This window comes from Amblyomma americanum, chromosome 5 (genome assembly GCF_052857255.1).
Source record: "Amblyomma americanum isolate KBUSLIRL-KWMA chromosome 5, ASM5285725v1, whole genome shotgun sequence".
NCBI lineage: Eukaryota > Metazoa > Arthropoda > Arachnida > Ixodida > Ixodidae > Amblyomma > Amblyomma americanum.
The window spans coordinates 201,982,000-202,002,808 of NC_135501.1; the positions used below are offsets into that span (position 1 = coordinate 201,982,000).

A 20,809-nucleotide genomic window follows, 5' to 3' on the forward strand; every position below is an offset into this window, starting at 1 on the left:
ATCTTCTCCCTGTTTTATTTCTTTTATTTTACCTTTTCCGCACCGCTCTATTTCCGTCTTTATCACCTAAATTCCTTTGCCCACGCTGAGTAGCATGCCACCGATTTTTAAACGCCGGTTACATTGTTTTTTTTTCGTTAAAGGGCTTCTCTCTCTCTAATTGCGGGCTTTGGTTCAAGTCTGAAAGAAACCTAGTTTATTAGTTTAGTTTATGGGGTTTAACCTCCCCAAGCGACTGAGGCTATGAGGGACGCCGTAGTGAAGGGCTCCGGAAATTTCGACCACCTGGGGTTCTTGCACTGACATCGCACAGTACACTAGCCTTTAGAATTTCGCCTCCATCGAAATTCGATCGCCGCAGCCGGAATCGAACCCGCTGAAAGAAACTGGTGCAGCTGTAATTGCCACAAACGGCGAAGCCGACCATCGAGCTGCTTAATTTGTCCCGACTATATAGCTACAGAGTCGAGGCTAGTTCCGTGCAGCAGTAAATACCCTTGGAGACGTCGTCCTCGAGCGGCTGCTTGAGCGCCGTGATGTCGCGGAAGGTGAGCAGGAAGAGGACCACCAGGTCCTTCTCGTTCTTGATGGGCGCCACGTGCAGCAGCAGCCATAGCGGCGTGCGGTTCTTCTTGTAGAGCAAGATCTCCAGCTGGTCCTGGGCGTGCGCGTCCAGGCAGTGCTCCAGCTTGCCGATGGTCGGCCGGTCGGTCAGCTCGCCGTACATGAAGCTGCAGCGGCAGCTCTTCTGCATCACTTCGGCCCGGTTGTAGCCGGAGATCTTGCAGAAGCTCTCCGAGCAGTACACGATCGGGTAGTCCACGATCTGCGCGTTGGCCAACAGGAAGCTGCAGTCGGCTGCGAGAGGGAAAGAACTCTTTTAAGCTGGCTCTCCCACACTCTGGGTGTCCAACAAGAAGCAAACAGCTTTCTATAAGCCTCCATGGAGTTCTTGGGCAGTTTTTCTACAGACCCTCAAGAGGTCCTTCACTCAATAGATGACAGCGGCCATTTTGAAGCACGGTGGATTGATATTTTTTTTTTTCTCGGCTGTTACCTTCAATAACATAACCCTTTCCTGCAGGCCAAACAAGTGTACTATCACAGGCAAAAACGCCCATGACACGCAATCGACATCAAATAGATATAGCTTTGTCATCAGCCGCTGGTTGCAGATCATAGAGAAGAAACTAGGCTACAATTTGTGCCAGTGAAAGCAGCCGAACAATAGCGCACGACGCACCTAGAAGCCAATAACATCGATCGTGCCTCCTCGAGAATTTTGTTCCCCAATACTGCGTGCCCCTTCTGCTGCACGCAGATCAGCCGTAACACAGGAATCAGCGGTGCGGCTGTGTGCACCGACTTGAAACTTAAACGGTCTGCACTCCTTTTCACTAATAACGCGAAGCTTTAACGAAGCTAGAGATTAGCCTCCATGAAGCAAACCGAAGGCTGAAGTCCAAATATTTTCGCAGGAACGGGTTTGTATAGGTCGAGGCCTCTACTATCGCGTCTTTAAGCGATCGCGATTGGTCAGCGTATGCAGGTAATAGCGAGACTATAGCCTCGTGAATTCGGCGCCCATTTGGCCGGCGCCCTCTGTAGCTCTAGCTGAGTAACATGCCCCTGGAAGACTACTTTGCGTTGGGGGGTGCAAAGGAAAATGCAGGGAGGCTGGGGTAATGTGAAGCCAGGAGATGATAACGCACTAATATGCGAACAATTCGGCTACCAAGGAATTTTAATATGACCACGTGAAAAGAAGTCACCAGCACAAACATGCACGGAGGAAACACACACACATACATACTCCTCAAGTTCAATGAAGTGGGGTCTTAAGGCCAGTTCACACCGGCACACAGGCACCTGTATCAGTTTACCGGTTCTCTTTGTGATTGCTTTTTTCGTGACAGGTCTCAATTAGTTAATTACAATGCACCCATTTCGTATATACTTTTCACAGACTAGAACGGCGATATCCAGCGTGATGACGGCTGACAGCTCAACAGGCTCGTAGCGATGGGAAACGCATTGTAGAGCCACTGGCTCTACACATTGCACTGGCAAGCATAGTCGCTTGTGGAAATGGTAAACGCAACAGTGGTAGAGCCGGAAGTCCGAACTCTGCCATTGCGTTTTGCTACTATTACACTATGGTTTGGCGCATGTGCAGCCGCATCGTGAAAATGGCGGACTCGATAGTGAAACTTGCGCACAAAAACTACCCCACAGCTTACCACCAGCGGATGTCTGCGTGCGTTCCGCTGTTGTAGAACATGGATCAGTGTACAATGCTGTAATTTAGGAAAACCTTGCAGAGTAAAGGTATAACACGCGTGAAAAGATTTTCGCCCTTGAGATGAAAAAAATAACAGAATGAAGCGCGGCTGACATCTTTTCTAATGAAGGAACATTTTTTTTACCTCACCCACGTCGATAAGGGTGCTGTACACTTCAAGTTTACGCCAATATATTTATTTATTTATTTCGATGCGCACACTAACAGCCACAGGCCTTTACAGTGGTGCACTCAGAGCAGTGATAGAAAAGAACAATGAAAAGAGGATGAAAATAATAACAAAACAGCAATGAAAACAATGAAAACGATGACAGCGACAATGAATTATAGAAACAGTTAACAGTCAAAAGGTGTTGAAACCCCAGTAAGCACAGCAGATTTCGACTGAAAGATTTCAAATCCTGACGAAATATATCAGGACCGTATCGTGCCATGGCGTTACACGTACACATAATTTGTACAATGGGGCTTATTTTGAAAGGTTACACGTCAAACACACAGCTTTGTCGCAGAGACCGTCCAGACACCCGAAGCTTGATCTTGGAGATAATTTCATACCCAGCGAATGAACTGGCCCTACTTCAAGGAATCGTATTATAAAAGAGCTAAGATTCAAATTCGGAAGCATGTACGATCGGTTCCCAGAAGCCTTTCCCATTTTCTCCGGTCCGGGCACCAAGGACCGGTACAGTATAACAATTTAATCGCGTTTTTTTTTTAGTCTACTCTTATCCTTCTTGCCGTTCGCCACGAACTTAAGTGATGGTACACCCACCAGAGGGCGCGACGGACTGTGATCAAAGAAAAGGGCCGCAGAAAAAGGGGACGCTGCTTTAACCGGACTAGACTTGCGCGCGCGCCAGACTGTCCTTATGAATCGAGATCTGGGGTCTGGTCCGTGTTCACGTTTTAATAATTGTTTTGCACTTGGAGAAGGGGGAAGCGGGGGGGGGGGGGGGGCGTGTTCTGCAATGACGCTGCCGTTGCCTGGCTTGAACCTCCTCTGCGCTCAAACCCGGCATGAGTATGGAAGACGAGAAGGAGGACGAGCTGGATGGAAAGAAGAAAAAAGGAGGGTAGCCAATACAAGACCATGCGCAGCCACGTGCCAAGCGTCCGGAGCAGTCCCCGGGAAAATGGCCTCCCATTCACCAAACTGCCCAACATGATATTTTCTTCCCCCTTTTCGACTACCTCGCTTCTTGTTCAACAGGAGCGGCTAATATTCAGCTCGCTCTGCAAGCCGTTATGCGTCCCGAGAAAAAAAAAACACGAAAGATGGCAAAAAGAAAAGAGAAAGCGAACGAACGAACTAAAAAAAGGACAAATGAAAAAAGGGACAATGAAGGCACCGGGTCGGGGTTGGGTGGTTCTTCGGAAGTGCTTTGAGACCGGAAACGGCGCGGGTCAAGGCGGTTGTGCCTCCCTCTAGCGACTCGTACAAGAAGCACGCATCAAGGCATGCGCGCCACGCGTCTTGTCTTCGCACCGCCGCTTCCGCAGAAGACTGCGTGCTGCACTGCACCTACTGCGGAAAAGGAGCCGCTGCAGGCAGCGGAGGCGAATAATAATCGACCCCCCTCTGCGGCGAGCCTGAAAGGTAGGCGCTGCGGGAGGCCAGGTTCAGATAAGGAAGCTCGTTTGCGGGCCTACAGTCTCTCACGACGCCTGCACCTCTTGCGCCAAGTCTTAGATTCGTGTTTTCTTTCTTTTTTCCTGCATTAAATGCGGCGAACAGGTGGAAAGGAGTGAGGAAGAGTGGAAAAGTTAGGCCCGGCTGCTGGCGCACTAGTACAAAAACCTGGGAGGTTGTGCAGGGTGTAGAGCTGACGTCAGCTGATAAGCGAATGACTCGGTAACAAGGTGCTCGCACGAAGGAATATTTCATTACTGGTCGCTGTTCGCTAGCTGACCAATCACGCTGGCGTACAGGCACAACACGACGTGATATACAGGGTGTCTTTCATTACTGGTCGCTGTTCGCTAGCTGACCAATCACGCTGGCGTACAGGCACAACACGACGTGATATACAGGGTGTCTCAATTTTATTCGTTACGTATATTTAAAATGAAATGACAGCTACCCAGCACCGGTTTTAATGAGAGAGCATTAAAAGGGAAGTGGCTGGAATGAAGTGACGTCACCAGAACGAATAATTCCCGTAAGCTGCCAACCGCTTCCTATCGCATTACCGACGTATACGGTAATTAGGCGCCCCTGTGAATTATTTTCTTTTTTTTTTGCTAGCCAGCTCTAACGTATGTCCTATACTGTATAGAACGGGCCGCGACCCTCTATTGTAGGTTAGTTTTTTAGCCATACCGTAACTGAGACTGGGGAGCGCTACAATCAAGACAAGGGGACAACACCACATAAGAACACCATGAGACACGAGCGCAAACTTTCAACTGAGTTTATTTTCGACATGGCGCATATTTATACGCATTTAATCATGGGACACACAAACATAAAAGCGTTAGAGCCAGCGAAGATAGCAAAGCAATCACCTACATCATTCGAGATATAAACTATCATCGCAAGTCATGTATTTCACACATGACCGGCTAAAAACAATTTTTCTTTTTTTGTAAACCACAGACGGGTCGCTAACAAACGAATGTATGTACAACCAATTAGCCCCTTACAAAGCTTTACATACCGTAACATTTTGTACAACACTTGTCATAAGGCATGCCGCGATTAGTTTCTTAGAAGGTGCGAATCGATACGCGCCACTCCTGTTAAGCATCTGTAGTACATGGACGTCAGGAAGTATATAAACGCTCTTAATAACTGCAGACGAACTGTTTCGCTCCTGCGTCGTGATGACCGATGGACTGTGTGCCGAAGATGTTACGTGGTAGCATCGCTTTACCAATCATATAAATGCACGTCTGAGTTACCGCGTCCAATAAGTCAGCCTTAATATACGTCGAGTTAAAATGTGTTGCAGATCGAAGTGCAGACGACGGCGGAGAAAGCGGGAAAACTCGCTTGCTACTGGTGGAGATGATGGCGTCCTCCTAACTTTATGCGGAGTTATAAGTTACAATGGTACTGTCGATAATGCTTGCACTAAATGTGAGGCATGATCAACGTCTAACTGCTCCGATAAGCGTTGAAATTTGATGAAAGACAACATTTTTGTACTTTTTAGCACCCTGCTCTTAAAAAACCAATGTTGGACACGACAAAAACTTCCACCATAGCATTCATCCAACATTTGTCCTTTCCACCTGTCCGCCGCATTGAAAATCGCGACATTCAGCAAGGGCTAGCGTGACCACTGTCAGTTTTTTTAATCTAGTCCCTTCCTCCCTTTCTTAACCCCTTCGTACACTGTACACTCTAAACACGAATAAGCCTTTATGGGTGTAAAAAGGGAGTAAACTGTATTCTAGCACACTCGCTTTTATAAGCACGCATGTAATTATAAAAGCTTGCAGCTAGAGGGCAGCCTACTTCATTTTTACACCTTTCTGTTTGGAGTGTTCGGTCCACTTGTCCAGGCGCTGCAAGAATCCTACCGAGACTTTCCTTGTGGCTACTGAATAACCTCCCTACAAAGACACACACTTTGCGTGCCTTCGGCGTAGCGACGACAGCCGTGCCATGAATTGTGCTATGAATCATGTACGAAGCGTGGCCAGCGCGGACAGGCAACACTGCTTTATCCGAATTTCCCGAGTTACGCAGCATGGTTTAATCGTGGCAAATTTTACAGTGCACCTATTACATTCGCGCCTTATTCAGCGTCGGCGTCGTTGAAGCCGTGCGGCGCAGAACACTCTGAGCCGCCCACGTGACCGGCCACACCATGACGTCACCGCGAACGTACCTCAAAAATGGCAGTAGTTTAAGTTGGTTGACCCTGGAATTAAGCGAAAAGCAAGGACGCTTGCTAAGCCTCTTGGGCTCGTCCATGGCAGCTCCGCTACACGCTGGCGACAGCCGTTCTATATATATATATATATATATATATATATATATATATATATATATATATATATATATATATATATATATATATATATATATGCCCACACAACCACGTTGCTATGACGTGGTATCACATGGTACGATGGTACGATCTGTTGGGTGTGTACGACACCCAACAGATGTCATCACGTTGCTTCACATCACCCCATTGAATGTTCTTCAGGCCAAAGGTCAACCCAGAGGTCACCCAGAGTCAAAGGTCAACTAAAGGTCATGGTTCAAGGTCAGGGGTCAAGGGTTCGACACCATAAGACTGCCACATATGGTCATACATGGCTAACGTGGTTGGGCTGAAGGTCGTTCTAGGTCATTCTCCGGCCTGCCAGACGACTGCTTTACCTAGCGTAGTGAAGCTTTGCGCTTCAAAAGAAAAACACAAGGAGAAGTAGTGCCCCGGCACGTGAATTATCGGCTGCGCTCTCGAACGATGCCGTTGTTGATGCTTCTTCGGGGTGCGCCTCTACGTTTTCTTGAGACTATTGACCCGTGAGGTGGATGGATCGGAGCAGTGCACTCCCACTCCGGCGGAGAGACGCAGCAGCAGCCAGACACGCCGCTCGGGCAGAGGCTTAGCGACGCCCCCGACACGTTGAACGAACTCCTGAGCACGGCCGCCTGATCGGACGCGAGGCGGGGTTACGAGTAAGGGTTTGTTTAAACCGAAAAAATAAAGCGATAAACGTACCCCAAATTCATTTTTTGAAAGCGTTTCGAGGGAGGTGATAGGCTAAAAAGCGCCCGTGTGCGGTGCGATGCCAGCGCACGTTAAAGATAATAATAATTGGTTTTTTGGGGAAAGGAAATGGCGCAGTATGTCTCATATATCGTTGGACACCTGAACCGCGCCGTAAGGGAAGGGATAAGGGAGGGAGTGAAAGAGGAAAGGAAGAAGGAGGTGCCGTAGTGGAGGGCTCCGGAATAATTTAGACCACCTGGGGATCTGATATATATATATATATATATATATATATATATATATATATATATATATATATATATATATATATATATATATATATATATATATATATATATATATATATATATGCCGAAATTATTCCGGAGCCCTCCGCTACGGCACCTCTTTCTTCCTTTCTTCTTTCACTCCCTCCTTTATTCCTTCCCTTCAGGTTTCCGCTGATATGTGAGACAGACACTGCGCCATTTCCTTTCCCCCAAAACCAATTTTCAATTTTCAAATTCGGTTTTAACCGAAAAAGGTCAGTATTCTTCGGATGTATACGCTTTAGCAGGCTGGATATTGAGTGTACGAGTTACAATACGTCACGAGCGAGAATTAACAGAGCCTGCAGTGCGTTGGGACAGCGGGGCCCTTGTATTAAGCAGCGAAGTTGTACGTGAGAATAAGTGAGAGGAAAACGATCGAGCTAAAAGCTGCTACAACGATGTTGCTTTTCCGATGACTGAAAAAAAAATAGCAGCACACGATTTCACCCACTTGTCATACTAGAATATTTACTAGCGCCATTTCGTATTAAACCGCGATGTAAATAGCAAGAACAAAAAGGAAATTCTTGTTCAGCGCTCTTTTCGCGATGTTATTAACAAAAGCTTTCATTCTTTCAATGTTAAGCCTGAAAGAGATCGCCCAGATTTACTTCATTACAACGCTCGTGTTTTGCTTCCTAAGTCGAAATAGAGTTCAGGAAAATAGAGAGAGAGAGAAGCCGCGAACTCACAACACATAAAAGTTTAACGAAAGAGTAAAATGAACAGTTCAAAAATTACAAAATAAGCTAGAAGCGCGAAAAGAAACTGCGGCTCTAATAACCTAACGGACAAACGAAAATACCAGACATCATTTTCAACATGGTCAAAGGGAAGTACCCGACATCGTTTTCAGAATGGCCAGGCATTCGAAAGCCATTACATCGTTTTTTTATTCCCACTGCTCGGTGGCGTCAATCTCCTTTTCTTAAATTTTTAACGCATTCCGGCATCGATTGCTTTAGAAGCAAAGACGTCTAAAAAAAAAGAAATGCAAAACTCTAGGAGACAAATACTATGTGTACTATTCTTGAGCAGGATACAAGTAGTAAAAAAATAGAAGCAGCTAACTACGGCGGCCCAGCTTCGCATCTTCGCATGACAGGAAATGAAAATGGCTTGCTTCAGTACAAATCATTGCGCAGGACATTTCAGCGGCGGTTTTCGAGACTTCTGGTAGTTTGTAACACCGCCGTTACACCTGTAGCCTTCAGCTCAAATAGTCAATATCTCCTGTCAGAATTTGAATTTCGCTTCAGGAAATGGCTATGTCATCACTTTCGGTCTCTGCATAGCATAGCATGCGGAAAATCATTAAGCCAACGTGAAAAAATAAAAGAAAGGAAAAAAACCTGTTTCAGAATCAAACACCACGAATGTCCTTCTGATTAAGTGGTTCTGTTAGTAACAATTCACATTTTATTTGATACCTTTTTTTTTCCTGCGCATAAGGATGATTCTCTACGGTCTTAGTAAAAAGAAAAAAGATCATTCAGGACATTTGAAGGTAGAGAACACAATAGAACACTTTAAGGTACTTTTTCAAAACGGGCGATATTCTTTTTCATTAAATAATAATAATAATAATAATAATAATAATAATAATAATAATAATAATAATAATAATAATAATAATAATAATAATAATAATAATAATATTAATAATAATAATAATAATAATATAATAATAATAATAATAATAATAATAATTGGTTTTGGGGGGAAAGGAAATGGCGCAGTATCTGTCTCATATATCGTTGGACACCTGAACCGTGCCGTAAGGGAAGGGATAAAGGAGGGAGTGAAAGAAGAAAGGAAGAAGTGGTGCCGTAGTGGAGGGCTCCGGAATAATTTCGACCACCTGGGGATCTTTAACGTGCACTGACATCACACAGCACACGGGCGCCTTAGCGTTTTTCCTCCATAAAAACGCAGCCGCCGCGGTCGGGTTCGAACCCGGGAACTCCGGATCAGTAGTCGAGCGCCCTAACCACTGAGCCACCGCGGCGGGCCTTTTTCATATGCGCTTGTGCATTTCAGTGACCAGCTAGGTGCTCAAAGGTATGATGACAAAAGGAGAGAAATAATGAAGTATAAATAGACTACGATATATATTCTAGGGCATGCAAAACAACGGGCTTTTCGAAAGCAGGCAAGACACTCTCCAAAAACTGCGTTTGCTTGAGGAAGCGGTTAGGTTTTTCACCTTTTATTCCTATATACCGAAGACCTTCGACGGCGACATTACAACAGCCACGATTAGAAAACAAACAAGCCCCGATCGGTTTCTGCAAAGTCAGGTGAAACATGTGCCGTTCTAAATCTGACACGAAACCATCCAGAATAGCCATCCCTTGGAAATGCATTTCTATACCGGACAGTGGGCTGAAAAAAAAAACCCAAAACGCTACTGCTCTGGTATTAAGAACGTCCATACTGCACAAGAACGTTACGTTGCATAGCATTGCATAGCGTTGCATAGCCTGGGTCAGGAAGGAGGTAAGGAAGAACTACATACGGCGACATTCAATCTAACGTTTTTATCTAGGCCTGCCTAGTCTTGTACCACACACCACACTGCGAGGAACGCAGTTTGTGGTCAGGTAACCATAAGCGTAACGCGGTTACCTATCTTACGTGACTCGTACACCCGTATGTTAGCTGCCATTGACACGGTTTCCCGTCCATACCTGGCATACGTGTGCCCAAAACTATGCTCGCGGATGCAGAGTTACGGCTCTAACGCTGCCTCGAGAATGTTCCACGGCGGATTCATATAGGACCGTAAACTATAGAACTCGGATAAGGAATAAGATGAGCAGTAAGGAATAGCATGGCTTTGTTCCTTGTTCTCAGCAGAAGTGCGTGAGCATGCAACGCATAACACTCCCGCATAACACATAAAAGTGCTTTCCAAAACCAAAAGAAACAAGCACACGGATACAAATGCCACCATCTCCAAAAGACGACGGGGAAAACCCGACTCGTTACGTCGAAAAGGCTAGAAGGGCCCCAACGTTCGTGGCGTTCTCGGGTTGAACCAGGCAAGAGGGAGTGTTTCTTTTTCCTTTTTTTTCATTTTCACTCTTTTTTTGCAGCACTTACGCTTTTCTACTTCCCTAATTTCCCGTTTTCACCTTCTGTTCTTGCGTCGACTGGGGAGCGCAGCTATCGAAGGGAGAAACAAAATGGGTAAAAGGAGAGGGCAGCCACGCCCGGCAATCGCGTCGTCAAGTCCTGAAATCACCGAGAAAGGCCGGGTCAAGGCTCTGTCGTGGTCACCCCTTTTTTTCTCCTCACCTTCTCCTCTACCATTTCCCCCTCCTGCTCCTGCCGTCTCTTTTATTTCCGTGCCGGCGACACTCCTCTCCCTATTTTCCCCCGCTTCCATACCCGTCGCTTCCCGCTCGAACCAACTCCGGCCGGCCCCTGCTGCGTACGTGATTCTTCGCCGTGCGCACTTATAGGTTCTATTGGCGGCTATGCAGTAAAGGTCTCTGAATATTGGGAAGCGGTAGTTTATACGCCCACTACCAATTTGCTGTTCGGAGAAAGTGCACAAATAGGTTTATTTTTCATTTTCTTTTATTTGCTATTTTAAACGTTAGACTCAACTCAGTCTTGGAGAACAGGCCAAGATGCAGACGCTCTTTTTCTGAACAGGGCCCTGTCACCATACATTGTGTCTAATAAATAAAAAGGAAAAGATCGTCATTTAACTGCCATTCCACTACAAGGGGAATGATTGCGAAATAGTTGAACGACAATAAAAAAATCATTGAGAAATGTTGATTGAAATTTTTGATAAGATACGCACATTTTTTATTATGAAGTGAGTAATAAATACGTTTAGTGGATAGATTGTGGCAGTAGGTAATTCAAAGAACTGTGTATGAAGCTGGCGTGTTGCCTGCATTGCTGCCCTCTCATTTCTTCGTTGCTCTGAAGTGCTACGTTGTTCCTAATTTATACATTGCATTACGTTACTACAATGCTCTTCAGAGCTGCGTTGCTCATCAGTGCTACATTGCCCTGTGCTGCTGCGTTGCTTTATGCTGCAACACTTGTCGCTTTTTTGAGAATTTATAGTGTTTGGAATGCAGGGAACACGCACAGTTGAAGCGGAAAAATGGAGAATAAGAAGGAGAATTAAAGTAAGTAAAAAAAAAACTGCAGGCTCGTTAAAAAGAAAATAGAAAAAAGGTGGTGGACTTAACGCAGTTCCCAACTTCTCTTTTGTTCTTCAAGCCGTCTTCATCTTGACGAACCTCGGATCATCCGATTGAAAGGTGCCACTGTCAATGTTTAATTGTATTTCTTAATAGGGGTGGGAGTTACGTAGGCCTTCCTTGGGTTGCGCATCACTTACTGGACTGTACCTACAGGTACCTAAAGGTACAGTCTTGGTCAAAAGTCTTAAGATCACAGTGTTCAGCTGCAGCGAAATGAATGTTCCTAGAATGCTCCGCGTAGCGGATCATTCAAAACACGAGTCAAGCAAGAAGCTTCTCTACCGCAAGAAGAAACCTTCTGCTAGCATTTCAAGGTCATTCGGTTTTTAATAGTGCCGTAATGGCTCTGTTATGCGGCTGAAGCAAAAAGCATTTGGCCTTAAGACTTTTGACCAAGACTGTACAGTATTATTTATGCACAGGCGGAAATGAAGAGAGATCGATCAGGAGTTGTTCCCCCAAGCTTATCTGCAATAGCTTTTGTGGCAGCTCACCTAATTTGTTTGCGATGGATGAACCGCTGGCCTGCTAAGCAGGCTCGTAATGCCTACGTGGGCCGGTGGGTTATTGGACAGCATCTGTTCTGCTACTGCGTTGTAATTAGCGTAGTACAGCTTTATCAGAGCTAGTTGGTTCATGACATCTGAAATATGAACTGCAATTCTTGACTACGACCCTAAAACGACAGACGCCTGTCGACTGGAAAGAAGCGCCTAAGCACCCGTGTCCTGTCGGTCTGTTAGTGTCCCACGTGTGTGTGCGTGTGCGTGCGCGCGTGTGCGTGTGCGTGTGCGTGTGTGTGTGTGTGTGTAGTGGAATTTGACCCTGGAAATGGTTTCCCTCATTTTTGTTCTTCCATTTGCGCATTTTTCCGCCTATGAAGTGTATTATTGAATGAATTTCATTATCACGTGATAATGATAACTCCGTTTTCCTGTCAGATTAGTGTGAATAGTGTCAATGCATTGCCTCAGGTGGTCCGGCCTCAGACAAGCTGCTGCCTTAATTTAGCCCCCCCCCCCCCCCCCCCCCCGCCTCTGCAGTCTTGAAGGTCAAGCAAGAAAGCAACCTAAGTAAATTATGTAAGTAAAACAGTACATAACGAAATAAATAAACAAAGGCGTTAAGCTAAAACTTGCAGTGAAACATGGCACTGACGAATGACACTCAGGCGCAATCCAAAATTTCACTTCCTCTCTTTTAGTAACAAGCATAAAATGCAGTAATCGCAAATCAAAGCGTACTTCTCGAACACAGAATCTTGTATGCTCGCTATTCGCCATAAAAAAAAGCAAAACAGAAACAGCGCAGTGTTGTCCCTGCAACCAGAAAGCAAAGATCTCCGGCACAGATATCTTATGAAATCGATCGAAAACTCGGCTGCTGTTTTCAGTTAAAGGAACGAGCCATCTCACGCAAGGCCTGAATGTTTACCACTCGCCGAGGTTTCATTGATTTTTCGTTCTGCATTTGGCGTTCAGCTGGAGGAAGTCTAGTATCTTTGTTTTATTATTTCTCTGGCCTCTCACTGCACAGGTACACTCAAAGGTGACACTCGCCTGTTATGGTGACCCATCTACGAAAACGCCTTCCCTGCATGAAATGAATTAAAAAAAGAAGAACGCTCCACACAGCACTGCATGTTTAGTCATCTAGGCACATTTAAAAGGCACAGGGCAGCACAATTGTGTTTCCTGACGCTAAGAAGTGTTTCTGACTCCACATAAGTTAGCGTGCAACACGCTATTTTAGCGTGAAATGGCAAGTGCGATTGAGGCCGTGAAAGGACTGGGCACTCAATGTATTTTTGAACCACTGGCTTGACTGGCTAGGCCTTTATGACTAGTGACTCGTAGTGACCAGAAACAAAGGTATGGACATAGAGCAAAAGTCAGTAAAGGCAAGCTCAAGAGCTGTCATATCAGCGGGAGGTATCCTGTCAGCAAATGTTGGAAAGGCGGTTTTGCTACAGTGCCGGTACAAAATGGGCTTCACCGCGCATGCGCAGACGTCGCTAAGGTGGCTGCGCGCATGCGCAGTGGGTTCAAGGCCGTCGCAGTGTACACCGTACCAGAAAGATATTGCCGGCTTGCTCTGTACATAACGTAACCGTACCTCTCTGCAATCAGACAAGCTTTAAACAAAAACAAAATCAGGCTTCCATTTCAACGAGCATCTCCGAGCGAAACTTGCTTTTTGTTTGCTACTGACTGCGTACATTTTTTTTTCTTTTCACCCTTGTCACTGCTATCGAACAGCAGTGGCTCGCGTAGTCGAATGAATGAATGAATGAATGAATGAATGAATGAATGAATGAATGAATGAATGAATGAATGAATGAATGAATGAATGAGATGTTTATTTAGAAACGGGGGCTAGAGGCCGTTTGTTGGGGAATCAGGTTGCTAAGGAAGAAAAAAAGTATCAGATACATGTGAGGACGTCTTGAGTGAAGAATGATACGTAAGGCGAACGCGACCACCGCAATGGATGAATGCAAACCTGCTGACTTCCAACTAAACACTGCACGCTACTCAATAGCCATCTCCTCTCTTTGTCGAAACATTTGTGGTCAACTGAGTCGAGTTTCGACGATACCCTCTCTAGAAAGAGAGTCTTCTGAGCTTTCCCTTTTCCCATTCCATCCTTTCCTCCCGTCGGGGTTGCGGACATGTATCCCCGGCGATCGCGTGCCTTCCGGTGCGCGGCTCTGCGAGGGGCATTTAACGTCCACGCAACGTCCACGACGTCGACGACGCGGCCAGCGGCGGGCCTGCTCTTTCGCCAGACCACCGGCCCGTCCACGTGACCTTCGTCGGGGCAGGAGTAAAGGGAAAGGTCAACGGTGACGCGTGAGAACACATCGTTTGCAGCAGCGTGATGGTCTCGCGGGCGAGGAGGGTCCGAGAAAGGGCACGACGGCTTGCGAGGCCCGCGCGAGAGCGTTTTACTAGTGTCTAGGTCGTTCCTGAATTCCCGGCGTCTGCCCCGCCTACGTTTTACGACGAGAAAGGCAGACCAGAAGCAGAAAAATCAGTGAGGACCCAAACTGCAGCGCTCCTGCAGCTTCGGGCCGATCTGTTCCCTTGCTTATTTTTTTGCTCGCTATTCAGGTTCTGCAAAAAAAAAAGGAATATAGAACAGAGCAACTAATGTAAAGGCCAAAAAACGATGTAGAGGTTCTGTCACCACGTCTTTTCTTCCCAAGACTGATCTATGTATGAGCTACGTCTCTTTATACATTTATTTTTTCATTGTAGTTGTTTGGCGTGCAAATCACGGCTGCTGTCATATGCACCAGGACAAATGACTGGCATGAAGGTGTTAGATAACAGCGCAGATTGATAACACAGAGTAAAGTGCCAAGCGCAGTATGTCGAAGAAAATGTGCTGAATAGGCCAAGGGGTTCTCGCATGTTCCTTGGCCCGGAAGGTTCAGATGTAGATGGCCAAATCTTTGAAGGTGGTTAAAAAGTAAAAAAAAATAAATGTTAAGAAACATAATTCGCTGACACAAAAAAGGAGGTAGGAAAGAGGCAGTAAAATTCCTGTTACGCAGTGAAAGCTATGTGCGATGCGGAAATGGACTGCGACTGTCATACATTGATAAATCGTGAAGCTTTGCGTCTTTGTTATGTAGGTCTCTATCTTGTTGAGACAGCGTGTCTGTAACAAAATTTTTAATTCCTCTAGGAAGCCTGCGATGTCAAAGGAGAGAATTCAGCGTTGCTGTATGTTACCATCATCAGAAGGGAATGGGTGCCCAGCAATTTTCAGAGAAAGACATCAATTGTCTTCAGTGCCGTAGAGCCTGTCCGTCACCAGTGTCATTTAAGGAGCGCTGACGTGTCACATTCCGTCATGAAGTGGCGTTCTGTCTCCCGAGTCATACAAGAATTACTGAGTTACTGATTTCCACGTCTTTAACAGGAAATATGAAGGAATATGCTCAGTAATAGCCTTGCATAAAATCAAATCGATATCGATAAAAAAAATTATTTTTTACAACACATCCGCTTTTATCATGTGAATCTATTTTTTAACAGGTCTGCTCTGTGTTGTTCGTTAACCTTGAGGTTATGGTAAATAAGTTATTGAATAACTATGAGTGGACTAGTGGCCGGCGTGGGTGGACGCGATAGTGGCAGTGGCCGGGCACAGCACCACTACAATTACACACACGTTTGAAAAAAAAATCATTAAAAGACAATTCCTGAAAAGGGGAATAAACATGGTTTTGGTGGAGTCCCTGCTGCAGCAAGAAGCAACCACAGTAAATGACAAGCTCGTAGAAGTCTTGTAAAAACCTATTTCTCTAATCCATCCAATAACGCTTACAAACATTCGTATTGAATTTCTGCTAAAGGCTGGAGACAAGGCGACTATAGTCCAAGTTTATTTTCAACAGATGTCTTTAAAACATATTACCCTTGTGCTTCACATTTCGTCATTGCTTACAAATAAAAAGACCGTGCTCTGAAAAACAACATAAGCAACGCACGTTCCTTAGTACACAAGGCCAGATGATGACTTTGAATTACAAAAAATAAAAACCTATTCGCAAGTCCACTTTTCGCGGAAGCATTGTTGATCCAGCACTTAGTTGGAATCAATCCCGCTTTCTCGTGCCTGCCTATACCATCAATCTAAAGAGCGTTCAGTCGCGGGGAAAGGAAGTGTGCGCAGTAACTCTTTCCTTTACGGCTCCCTTTTGAGCGCGTCGCGGAGCAATCTTGGGTTATTATGGCCGGGATGGTAGAAATTGGCGTGACTCTCACGAGCCGGGATCGATGTGCTCGTTCGATGGACGTAGCAGTCTCTCTTGCGAGACCTCGTAGACCCTTTGCCGCGTCGAATGAAGGATAAGGAGGTGCAGCATTGGCTCCGCAGCTGAAGCACCTCTTGCGCCATTACTGGGCAGTTCCTTAGGCCAGTGGGGAACTACTCCTTAATTTGGTTGAACACCACAAACGGAAAGGTTATAACAGTGAGGGAGAAGGGGCAGGCTACACAAAAGGCAGGGAACTGCACACTCTCTCCCGATAAACGAGTGCTTTGTTGTGAAAGCTACGGAGCTGACGTCAACTGATAGTGAGGTGAACTTAATGAAGATGAGTTGAACTTAATGAAGCTGTTCTCATGTATAAGAACGATCGGATTTAGGCCTGCGCCTAGCTCACCATATTGGCTAAGGATCACTTATTAGGCTGCCGTGAATAATTTGGGTGATTTAGTTAAATTGATTTTACGGGAGTTGATTTTACGTAAATAGATTTTGCGTGAACCCCCCCCCCCCCCTCCCCTTTATTACAGCTCTCTGTTTTTTAAACCTGCGCTCAACCCAGGTTGCTCACCCCATATTCGCGGAAAGGTTGAAGTATCCGACGAAAGGAATGCATTTTGCCAATGCAAAGCAGTAGCAGGAACATTTGAACAGGTGTATATTTCGGATGCATAAAACTAGCATTTGAACAGGATTAAAAGGTGGTGTTCTTTTTACACCGTGTATTATTTGCGTGAGATGTTTGTAGTTTACGACTTTGACTCAAAATAAGTCTGCGGAAGTGTTCATGGAAACAGCTAGCTGTTTCGTTAAAACGAGGAATTCGTTAAGAGAAGGGAACATTAAGCTCAATCACTACATGTGAAAGCACGCCAATTAGTGAAGCCATGATATTGGCAAAAGCAAATTTTAATATTGCCTAAAATTTACAGCACAGCGTTGCACAATTTACGATTCAAAGTTTTAGCTGAAGCACTTGGAGATAGTCAAGAAACAGCGTTGTCTCAATCATTGGAACTATACTATGGTATTAGGTATACGTGTAGATAGGCTGTACACGTATGTCATGAGAATACGCTTTACAATTAGACAAGCTTAAAGAAATCGAATGTGCGAAACTTGCAGGTAAAGCATGTGAAGTCTTCAGGTGCTAGTGTCTAAAATTAGTAGTATTAGTAGTATCTTAGCTTCTCCGTATTTCTCGGACGTCGTGAGAAGCTAGAACATTACCAAGGATTGAATCGGTGATTACGACAGCATTTTAAATGCTAGAGCAAACAACACGTCATATGCTCTACCTACAAGCTTCATACATTCAAATTCTTGAACCTTGTTGAATCATCGAAAAACGATTCAGCTTCCCTTTAAAGAACCAACATAAACTATATCTGGCTACTGCCACAGTGTCCCTCAGCCACAGTCACAACGACTGGTAAAGCTAGCACTGTTATTTGTTGTATCATCCATAACAGCACGATCATCATTACCATAATCATCATCATGCACATTGAATTTACTGCACAACGTAGGCCTGTCCCAATGGCCTCCAATTATTCCTGTTTTCCAGCACCTGCAGTCCTGGACTTTTTGTTCAGAGCTTAATTTAGTTTTTAAGTCATAGACATGCAACAAAAATTGTCGGTGCAAATGCGGCTTGATGCAGGAGGGAAGACGCCTCGCTTGTTTTGTCCATGGTGCGTATATAGCCCGTCAAAACATTTGGTTTGGTTTATGGGGGTTTAACGTCCCAAAGCGACTGAGGTTGTGAGAAACGCCGTAGTGAAGGGCTCCGGAAATTTCGACCACCTGGGGTTCTTTAACGTGCACTGACATCGCACAGTACACGGGCCTCATAGCATTTCGCCTCCATCGAAATTCGGCAGCCACGGACGGGATCGAACCCGCGTCTTTCGTGTCAGCAGCCGAGCACCATAACCACTGAGCCACCGCTGCGGCCTTCGCCAGATCGGGACGAAAGAAAAGGCCGCTGGTAACTCCTGTATCATCAACAGCTTTTAATATGAAATTAACAGTTTAAAGGCAACGAGGAATGGCACTCCGCATCTTGAGAATGACTCCAAGTCGCGCCCACCCTGCCGAACACGGCGTGCGACCGCTGCGTTTCAAGCCCACGAAAAAGCTACATAACCTTAAGTCGCCGACATACAGATCACAAAAAGTGGTAGGAAAGAATATAACAAAAACAAACACGTGAAAAAATATTTTGGTAGCGCAAAAAAAAGTCGTGGGGACTTGAACACTGCCGCATCAAGACGCGTCGCGCTGATGTTTTTTTTTTTTCCTAAACGAGCTATAAATCACCATGAAAAGCCTGATACAAGATAGCAACGCGGTATAAGAAGTAAGTATGGAATACATCAAGCATGCAGACGCGCCCTGAGGTGAAGCCTATGCAAGACACGCAGTCCCGCATGGGCTTCATATCGGCCGTGGGAAGTCACGGAGGTCAAAAGCAAGTTAATATATGACAAACCGAACTGTCTCTTTCTGAGAGGACGTTTCTCTGGCACGCGCTTTATGTTGCGTATCCTTGAAACCATGCAGCGCTGCAGAATCCGGAGCGTTGCCATGGAAACCACTTCTTCGGCTATTGAATGGGGCGACGCGTCGGTATAGCGTCCATTCAGAAATGATCTTACTTGAGAACCAGTTTTTTCATCATGTTTTCCGCCAAAAAAAAAAAACGAAAACGCCTGGGCATGCACTAACGTAAAGCCCTGCAGGTGGACAGGAAAGCACAGATATTATGACTCAAGTGAAGTCGAACATTAAAGAAGTGACAGCAGACACACAAAGCACAGATTTACATCGAAAAGAGGGAGCCAGCGCAACGGGATCACAGGAAAGAAATAATATCCAAGTTTTGTCTTACTGCTTTCTTGCCGATCGAATTCTCATCTTAATTTTTGTTGTTGTTGTCGTTGTGGTTGTTGTTGTCGTCGTTGTTGTTGTTGTCGTTGCTGTTGTCGTCGTCGTCGTCGTTGTTGCTGTTGTTGTTGTTGCTGTTGCTGCTGCTGCTGCTGCTGTTGTTGTTGTTAAGACTCGCATACCCACATTTACTTACTTTTGAGTTCTGTCACATCGACCGCACTTTACAGTTTCCATATCATTGTCCGCTACTAGTGAGACACTTTAGAAGAACCCAGCCCTTATCGAACCAAGTCTCGCGCATAAAACATACAAGTAAGCCTTTTTGTTTGTGAATGTATATGAACAAAAAATAAATAAAAGACGAGAAACACACGGGATAAACATACACCAGAAACGTGTTGACCCTGAGGGGCAGCGAGGACATACTAACTCTCACTATCTCTCTTTCAGCAAACCCAAGTCGGAGGTAATGAAACAAACGAACGTCACCTAACACCAGGTGGCGTTACCGGAACACGGGGAAGAAAAAAAAAGTCTTCATAGGGCGGGAGGCACTTTCGTTCGTGTGGCACCCTTTAATGGAGCGGCGCGCACAGCGAGTCCAGGGAGTCTGTGTCCATCGGGAGGAAGGCTAGCGCGACCGGCGCCGTGGTGTGCACAGATCATTAGGCGCGCGCGCGCTCTCATGTACGGGTCCGTGTGCTCGCGGCTTTACTCATGCGAGGAGCCCCCCGGAGAACGGACCGCTTATACAGGGCAGCCCGAGAGCGGTGGCGTCTGGAGGGCGCTGATTAAGTAAGCAAGCGCATAAAGACCGCTAGAGGGCGCCTCTGAACAGCGGCCGGTCTAGGAGAGTGCAGGTCCGCATCAAATGTTCGTCTTGAGAGAAAAGCTTCTACGACGAAAATCGTTGCTGGGCTCTTAGCTAAAACGGCCGGGCGGTTGTGAAGAAGCGCGTTGTTTTGGTAACCGTGCAGTTGAGTTAGAGTACGGCTAGTCGCGCTTTTGCGGGGGACATACGGCGACGATGTGGAACAAGGAGTGAGTGTGTCCTTACGGTGATATTCATTTATGGTTGTTTTTTAGCTTCTCATCTTGGCTAATTCAGGCAGAGATGAAATCAAGAACTGACAACGCCCGCGAACTACGAAACTTAATACCCTTACCCTTCACACCCAATAGCTTCGCGGCTTTCTTAGTAAATAAATTTATTCGTTCTTTTGAAATTTTGTACAGATTTTATTCGCAGTGGCGAATACTTCGCTCGGGGCCTTCGCGATGTTAGAGAAATTTACTTTAAGGCTGTCAGTTCTAGATTGTAATGGTAGTTTAATATTTATGTTAAATCAACTATCCGTAGTGTCAGCCTTATTGAATGACTGTCGCATACTATCAGAAGCGTGAATTGCTGGGCCAGTTGGCTCATAGCTTGCAGAGAAAAGGAACCAGTGAAAAAGACAACACACACACACACACACACACACACACACACACACACACACACACACACACACACACACACACACACACACACACACACACACACACACACACACACACACACACACACACACACACACACACACACACAC

At 45.6% G+C, this 20,809-nt stretch overlaps 1 protein-coding gene across 2 annotated transcripts in view; it reads right to left on the reverse strand.

Annotated features, from left to right (window-relative positions):
• LOC144133432 (potassium voltage-gated channel protein eag-like) overlaps nucleotides 1-20,809 on the reverse strand; it is a 120,894-nt gene that overhangs the window by 22,014 nt on the left and 78,071 nt on the right. For both annotated transcript variants that reach the window (XM_077666526.1, XM_077666525.1), the window contains exon 2: nucleotides 496-858. In XM_077666526.1, coding sequence (XP_077522652.1) covers nucleotides 496-858 — 363 coding nt within the window. The remainder of the gene's footprint in view (nucleotides 1-495; nucleotides 859-20,809) is intronic.